At 42.1% G+C, this 8,738-nt stretch overlaps 1 protein-coding gene across 1 annotated transcript; it reads right to left on the bottom strand.

The window, feature by feature from the left end:
• Positions 1-582: 582 nt before the first annotated feature.
• On the bottom strand, positions 583-1,524 carry LOC115464656 (olfactory receptor 13C9-like). The gene has a single exon (XM_030195017.1). The coding sequence runs from the start codon at positions 1,522-1,524 to the stop codon at positions 583-585; it is 942 nt and encodes a 313-aa protein (XP_030050877.1).
• Positions 1,525-8,738: the final 7,214 nt, after the last annotated feature.

Genomic DNA, 8,738 nt, shown 5'->3' with positions numbered 1-8,738 from the left:
TTCCTGACGGCGATTCCAGTCGCAGCGATTCCCACACGCTGCCTGCCGGCTGCCGCTCAACAATCTCCTCGCGCTACTAAGCGCTAACCCGGAAGTCTCTCCTGCAGAGGAGAGACTTCCGGGTTAGCGCTTAGTAGCGCAAGGAGATTGAGCGGCAGCCGGCACTGGCAGGCAGCGTGTGGGAATCGCTGCGACTGGAATTGCCGTCAGGAACTTTGCTGCTGGGTGGGCCTGACCCGAAATTGGGTGGGCCGGGCCCGCCTGTGGCTACTCCCCTGCCTGGGGTGTGCTGCAAAGTTTGGTTCTCAGGCCAGTTCTTTTTAACAGTTTTGTAAGCGATATTGCTGAAGGGCTGTCTGTTTAGGTTTGCCTCTTTGCAGGTGCTACCAAAAATCTACAACAGGGTAGACACCTAACTGGCTAAGTAAATGCATAAAGTTAGGACAGCAAAAAGGCTGTTCTAACATTATACGCCAAGTAACTGGGCAGTAGTCTGTATATTGGCTGGTGACTGTTTAACTTCCAGGTTTGTGCACATACCTGGATATTCAATGCCACAGGCTGAAAATTACCCCAATGTTGCTAAAAATCTATACAGTTGTTAGTACCTATGACTTTTGTAAGGGCTTTCTTCACTTCTTCATTTCTTAAGCTATAAATGATGGGGTTTAACATAGGAATCAAAGCTGTGTACAGCAGGGAGAACAGTTTGTCCTGTTCTGGTGAACGTTTTGAGGTCGGCCTCATGTAAACACAGAACAGAGTCCCATAAAATAGAAAAACAACTATGAGATGAGAGGAGCAGGTGGAGAAGGCTTTTCTTCTTCCTTTTACAGAATGGATTTTCAGAATTCTTGAGATGATATAGACATATGATATTACAGTTAATACAGAAGGAATAACTGTCCCAAACACCCCTTCAGTAAATATCACAATTTCAATGTTGTGCATTTTAGTACAGGAGAGTTTCATCAATGCTGTCATCTCACAGAAGAAATGATTAATCACATTGCCTCTACAGAAAGAGAATTGTAATATGAAAACTGCCTCGGTTGCCACAATCAGAACGCCGAGTAACCAAGAAGCAGATGCCAGAAGGACACAGACTCTCCTGTTCATGATGAGCACATAACGTAAAGGGTTGCAGATTGCAACATAACGATCATAGGCCATGGCAGTGAGAAGGAAGAATTCTGTACTTGTGAGAGATGAGAAAACATAGAGCTGTGCTATGCACACAGAAAAAGAAATCAATGTCTCTCCTGTCATAAGACTGTGCAGCAGTGTAGAGAGAGAGACAGAGGTGTTACAGATATCGAGAAAGGAGAGGTTACTGAGGAAGAAGTACATGGGTTTTTGCAGTTGAGGGTCAGCACATACTAACATTATAAACATCAAGTTTCCCAGCACAGAGATCAGGAAGATTGGGAAAACTGTGACAGAAATGAGGATCTGCAGATGAGGATGATCAGAGAATCCCAGGAGAATGAATTCTGTAACTGTAGTCTTGTTTTCCTTTGCCATAGATTCAACATTCTTAAACTGTTGGGATTTAGGGGTAAAGAAATATATTAGACACTATAACAGAAATAAAATCTTGTACCATAATAGACTTTTATATAAATATGCTATGTATCAGGACAATATAATTTATTTCCAATCTACATTTTATTAGTCATGGGAACAATTCCTACTTCGTATTCTTGGGAACAAATATATATAGGGTTAATTTTCAGCATGGTTTGAATGGACATGAGAAGCTTCTGCTCATTTAAACCATGCTGAGCTGGCAGGCCAAAAGCCAATATTCAATGGCAATTAACCAAACAGGCCACTGAATGTTGTCTCTAACCATCATGGCACTCAACAGTTAGTGCCAAGGCAATGTGGAGCTGAGTCTGGGAGGAGTGGGAGTTATACGGCACCAGCAATATTCAGAGTTGGTGCTCACATAGACAATCAGACATAGCTAACCAGACAAGTTGGACTGCATATATCTTCTGGGCACTGACGATGACCTGGATATTCAGTGCTGATGCCCAGATATGGTCCAGTACTGAATATCTGGGTCTGATTTAACCAGCAGTGGTCAGAATTGAAAGAAACAATGATCACTACCAGCTGAATATTGACCATATAGTGGATAAGGCCCATTAAAGGAGAAATTTCTGTAGCCTATCTGGCCAATAGTTAAAACTATATAACTGGCCAGGAATGGCTCTTGGCTAGTTAAATAGCCTTAAGCTGGCAAAGCACTAATATTCAGCGAGAGATAGCTGGCTATCTTATCTGAATATTAGTGCTTAGCAGCTAGCTCAGTCACCGGCTATGTCATGAGAGACAGCTGGTTAGTGCCAGTATTTATTGGCTGACCTACTGAGTTTAGCTGCCAGATATACCCACGTAAATAGCAGGTCTATCTTTGGCTGCTATAACTTACCCAGTCAGTCGATGAATATCGTTTTTACTGGCTATGTTTTAGTGGTCAAAAAACCCCTGGAAACTCAATACCGGTAGGCGTATACAGCCCAGCATTGAATTTCCTGGTTCTCTGCCAACCATGGAAGTTAGACGGGCTCCCTCCCATAGTCTCAATATCGGCCCCTATGTAATTAAAAAAATATATATACAAATTTCAAATTCTATATAGGTCACCCAAAGTTGGGCATCTAGGGAAAATACTCACGCAAATTAAGGACTTGGGGAACCTTTTACTAAGGTGTGCCTAAAAGTGTCCTGCGCTGGTGTAGGTAAGTGTTTTGGATGTGCACAGGTCCATTTTTCAGCATGCCCATTTTTTTTGTGGCCAAAATGGACGTGCAGCAAAATTAAAATCAGCGCGTGTCCATTTTTGCCTGAAGACCTTACCGCCACCCATTGACTCAGTGGTAAGGTCTCACACACTAAGCAGGCAGTAAGCAGCCAGCATGTGTTAAACTGCTGTTCTCCACTGGGTAAGCACCTTGCGGTAGAAAATAGAAAATATTTTCTACCGTGTGTTTTCAGCATGCGCCAAAATCAGAATTACCACTCTTACACTCCTTTGTAAAAGGGCCCCATGTTTTTCAGTATTCTCCACAGTCACAACTGTTAGTGGTATTGTAGTGACTATTATGAACCAGCTCATCGAGGTTTGGGATTTAACCATTACCTATTGTAAGTCACCTCAGCATTCTTGGAAGCCTAATGCTGTACCTAATGCTATAAACAGCACTCCATGTACATTACCTCAAACCTTTTTGTGGATGCTCAATGAAATCATATTACTGCTGTTTATGGTTATAACCACTGCTCCATGCAGGTTATGGTGTCTTTGTATAAACAGAAAGCGGTCATACCACTGCTATTAGGAACTGAAGTGCTGTTTCATGCCATTTCAACTCTCTTCTCAGAGATCAGGGATACTCTTGTTTATATATATAAATTATTTGTGACATTTATATCCCACATTATCCCAAACAAGTTTGAGTTCAATGTGGCTTACAATAAACAGAATAGGATACATAACAAAGAATAATGCATAAGAAAGTAATTTGTTGTAAGAATCCAATTTTACAATACAGTATCATAAACATACTGGGATAGGTATGGATGTTTAATATTTAGAAAATCTATTATGAATGAGAAATTGTACATGAAGCCAAGAGAAGGTTAATGGTAAATTGAGTCAAAGCCAATTGAGGTAATAATTAACTGTATGAGATATGGTTGTTCTTTATGAGGGTTTGTTTGAATATATACATATATATATATATATATATATAGAGAGAGAGAGAGAGAGAGAGAGAGAGAGATTATTTAATTTAGTTACTATTTTGTCTTCATTGCTTACTGCGGAAGGCCATGTCACATATCTATTACTTTCTCTTGTTAAAAAGTACTTGCCGATGTATTGAGTCTACCTCTTTGGAGTTTTATATCATGACTCAACTTCTATGACTTCCTTTCCATTGATGACTGTTTGCATTTTATGCGTAAATACTTTTCAAGCACTTAAATGCCTGTGCCATATGCCACTGCCTGTCCTCTCTTCTAGGGCATACACATTGTACTATTTTGTCTTTCTTTTGCCAGACCATTTCTACTACCTCTAATCCTTTCTGAGAAATGGCCTCCAAAACAGAATGCAGTATTCAATATGAAGCCTCACCTATGACTGTACATAAGTATAATCATCTCCTTTTTTCTACTGATTATGCCTTTCCCTATGCACCCTAGGATCTGAATGACTCCTTTCCTCCCTATATCGCTGCCTTGAGGTTATCACACATTATCATCTTGATTTAATAATAATAATCACCATCATCCTCAGAAGAAGGAGAAGGTGGTAACAGACTACCTCTCTGCCAATAAATTTAACATGTGAGATTTGAGTTAGTTCATCATCGATTTCTTGTGTCAGGAATATATTCTAATACATAGGTTGAAAAGTTAGAAATCAAGACTGAAATCATTAGAACATAATGATAACATTTCTGAGACGGACTTACTGTTTACATGTGCTGGACAAACGTATGCTTCTTTCTCAAAGACTAATAGTTCATGAATCAGCTTTATTAAGTAAATGAAAATGCTTCTGGGTCCTGATTGCTGTAACATAGGGGAATTCACACGTGGGATTCCTTTTTTTTTTTTAAGGTGTGAATTCCCCTATGTTACAGCAACCAGGACCCAGAAGCATTTTCAGTTACTTAATAAAGCTGATTCATGAACTATTAGTCTTTGAGAAAGAAGCATACGTTTGTCCAACACATGTAAACAGTAAGTCCGGCCCAGAAATGTTACTTTGTAATAATGTTAGATTTGATAGTTTAATTATAAAGAACATTGATTAGCATGTCTACTGACATTTATAGTCAATCCTGCTTATCGAGAGGGCAATCTTCAATACAATTTTCCAGAGGCAAATAAAAAACATTTTATCCATATTAAATGAATGTCCACAAACTGTTCATTCTCAACATAGTTTACAGTATGTATTATTCAACAAAGCACATACATTTAGCCATATCTAGGGGGATATTAATCAAAGTGTGGTAAAAGATCACCTTTTGCCACACTTGATTCACTGCCTGAGTCAGCAACCTGTGGGATTTCAGTACAGCAGATTGCTGAATCCTGTTTTAAAAGAATAACACTCAAGCAGTGTTATAAGGAAACATGACCACTAGCGACTACTGCTATGGGTGCCATTTTACCAAAGGCGCCAGCTTGGGCAGGAGTGACTAGGCCTCACACCTGCCTGAAGATCCCCCCTGGACCACCAGTGCTTTCAAAGGTAGCCCATGTGGGGGAAGGAGGGCTTCAGCCGGGAGGGTCTTATGCCAGGAGGGGTTCTGAACAGATGGGTCTTGACCCATGAGGGGGGACCCTGCTCTGCTAGCCTAGGTTCATTGAACCATGGCTTTATAGCTTAATGCTACTGAGCAGTGAAATAACCTCAACAAAAAACTGGAATTATTTTGCTATGATTTTAAGGCCCTAATATGACTTGTGGTGTATCACAGCATTTGCATATTTTGTATTTTATTACTGCCTAACCCGCGATGACTTGAATTCACTGTGGTCATTTTAGTCAGATGGCATTAGAGTTGTTTCAGTGACATTTCTTTTTTATTTGTACCCTGTGCTTTCCCACTCATGGCAGGCTCAATGCGGCTTAGGTACTTATTTGTACCTGGGGCAACGGAGGGTTAAGTGACTTGCCCAGAGTCCAAGGAACTGCCTGTGCCTGCAGTGGGAATCAAACCCAGTTCCCCAGGATCAAAGTCCACCACTGTAACCACTAGGCCACTCCTCCACTCCATTAAGGGCCAAATAATGTGACTTATGGCCCCTTAATACATAGTAAAAATAAATAAATAAATAAATAATAACTTTTTTTGCATTAATTGTATGGCAAGACATTGGTATGAGGGCTCAGTCGATATTCAGTCAGGGCCTGCATAACTGTCTTATGCGAGCCCCGGTTGACTATTGGCTGGGACCAGCATAAGCTCTGGTGGCCAGTGCAACAATATTTAGCCCCAGATAGTCAGTGCTGGGACTAGCATGAATATTGGAGGCTAATATAGCCAGCAATGGGATATGTTCAAATCTATGTGGATATTTCCCCCATAAAAGTTCTACCTGCTCAAAAAAAAAACAGGTACAGGTATGCACATGCACTTTTGTCCACAGCAATTTTCAAAATAAAAGTCCTCACATATATCCCCTTTCAAAATCATGAGAGAAAGTACATGTGGTCTTTGCATCACTGTGAAAAGTTTGAAAATTGCCCCTTAGTTTAAATTATTTAGGACCCCATTTACTACACTGCATCCAGGCAGATTTCTGAAGACCAATGGGCTTGCATCATGCAGGGTGTCACTGATTGCACCCTTTCCCCGGTATATCCTTTAGATATATTCCCTAACCTGCATGGCCTCCATTGGGCAGCGGGATCCAAGACACTGGAGGGTTTGTGCTGCCTCTGCCCAGGCAAGGAGTGAGTGCAAAGCCCTGCACCAGCAGCCCAGCTCACTGGCTCTGTAAACACCACTGCCCTTTCTACAGTCTGGTGGGGCTGACTCCCTGCTGCTCCACTCCTACAGGCTGCCTCCTTTTTAATTGGTTGCTTGCCCTCACATCCTGCACTTAGTTCAGGGCTACAAAACCAGGCAATCAAAGAGGATACACTTCTGTGCACTTAAGAGGACTGTTACACACGTAACACCCATCATGAGGGGAGGGCATGAATCAGGGAGTTCAGTGCTGGCTTTTCTCTCTATACCAGTCTGCTTCTCTTTCTATCTCTCACTTTCTCTCACTCCTTCCTTCCCTCCTGCAGTTTCTGAGTGTGAAGCTGCAGAGGGAAATAGGGCATATTTATTTGTTGCATTTGTATCCCACATTTTCCCACCTCTTTGCAGGCTCAATGTGGCTTACAATACATCATGAATAGTGAGAATACATGAGAAAGTATACATTTAGTAATAACAAAAGGATTTTGGGTAACATGATAATGATAAAACATGATAGTATTTTAGCAAGCAATCATAGTAAGAAATATTAAGAATTATATAAGAATTATATAGAAAATGTGCATTTGGTAATAGCAAGGGCAGTTCTGGATATGTGTACAGGAGTTCATATTTGTTGATCCTTGTTGTATGCCTTGTTGAAGAGATGGGTCTTCAGTAGAATTCGGAAGTTGGCTTGTTCATAGATCATTTTTAGGTTTCGCGGCAGCGCATTCCAGAATTGTGTGCTCAGGTAGGAAAAGGTTGACGCATGCGTTAGTTTGTATTTAAGACCTTTACAATTTGGGAAGTGAAGATTAAGGAATGTGCGGGATGATTTTTTAGCATTCCTGGGTGGTAATTCTATCAGGTCTGACATGTAGGCTGGTGCGTCTCCGTGAATAATTTTGTGAACTAGGGTGCATATTTTGAACGTGATATGTTCTTTGAGTGGGAGCCAGTGCAGTTTTTCTTGTAGGGGTTTAGCGCTTTCGTATTTTGTTTTACCGAATATGAATCTAGCTGCAGTATTCTGAGCTGTCTGAAGTTTCTTGATTATTTGCTCTTTGCAGCCGGCGTAGAGTGCATTGCAGTAATCTAGATGACTGAGTACCATTGATTGTATCAGGTTGCGGAAGACGGTTCTTGGGAAGAAAGGTCTTATTCTTTTTAGTTTCCACATTGAGTGGAACATCTGCCTCCCTCCAGCAGTTGCTAAAAATCTTTCCCTCTGTGGGATCCTTCCCACACAGCAACAGAAAATTGCAACAGAGGGAAGGACCAGAGGCTGGCTGAAGAGAGCCTGTTGCAATTGCTGCTGATAGAGCCAGGTTCCTGTTTTAACAGCTGGATTGCTAAATTTTTGAAAAAAATAACAACCGGCTCTGGTGAGCTGGTGCAAGCCGGCTCCAGCACATCACTGGGTCCTGCTTCCCTATGAGGAAAGGCTAAAGCAACTAAGGCTCTTCAGCTTGGAGAAGAGACAGCTGAGGGCAGGGGTGTGCTGGTAAATTTTTAACAACAGGCTCTTTCTCCGGACATAGCCAGCTCTGCAGTTGGAAGGGCCAGGGGTGGGGTGGGGTGGGGGAGCAACACTTGCCTCTCTCTCTCCTCCCTCCCTTCGTGCGGGCATGCTAGGCATACCTTTGCTGGCAGCCAATAAATGGACTGCCACCACTCCCAACATCTTGCTCTGAGCAGCATGCTGGAACTTCTCTCACATGCTTGAGAAGTTCCAGCCTGCTGCCAAGAGCTGGAAACAAGGAGCGGGGAGCAGCAGTAGTCTATTGACTTGGCTGGCAGGGCTCAGCATCCCCACCAGCAAAGTAAAAGATAATTCAGCAGGGGGCCCAAGCCCACATTTTGGGAGCCAGTTGTTAAAGTAGCCATGGAGGGCCCTTCTTTAACAACCGGCTCCCAAAATTCTTAAAAACTTAACAACCGGCTCTTGCGAGCCTGTGAGAGCCTGCTCCAGCACACCACTAGCTGAGGGGATATATGATAGGGATCTAAAAAATACTGAGTGCAGTGGAATGGGTAGACATGAATCACTTGTTTACTCTTTCCAAAAATACTAGGACTAGAGGGCACACAATGAAGCTACTCCAGCCACAACACTCAGATCGGCTCATCAGAATCAGCCCAGCTACTGCAAAACAGTGCATGAAAATGCTAGACATGCAATTTTCTCTGTTCACAGTCCACAGTTATGGATCTCCCTTCAGCTGCAGACTATCT

This window comes from Microcaecilia unicolor, chromosome 3 (genome assembly GCF_901765095.1).
Source record: "Microcaecilia unicolor chromosome 3, aMicUni1.1, whole genome shotgun sequence".
Taxonomy (NCBI): Eukaryota; Metazoa; Chordata; class Amphibia; order Gymnophiona; family Siphonopidae; genus Microcaecilia; species Microcaecilia unicolor.
The sequence above is the reverse complement of the archived record's forward strand: the minus strand, read 5'-3'. Positions and strand labels throughout refer to the sequence as shown.

Excerpts from the sequence above, each read along its gene's own strand:
- LOC115464656 (XM_030195017.1), bottom strand. The coding sequence starts at position 1,524 with ATGGCAAAGGAAAACAAGACTACAGTTACAGAATTCATTCTCCTGGGA.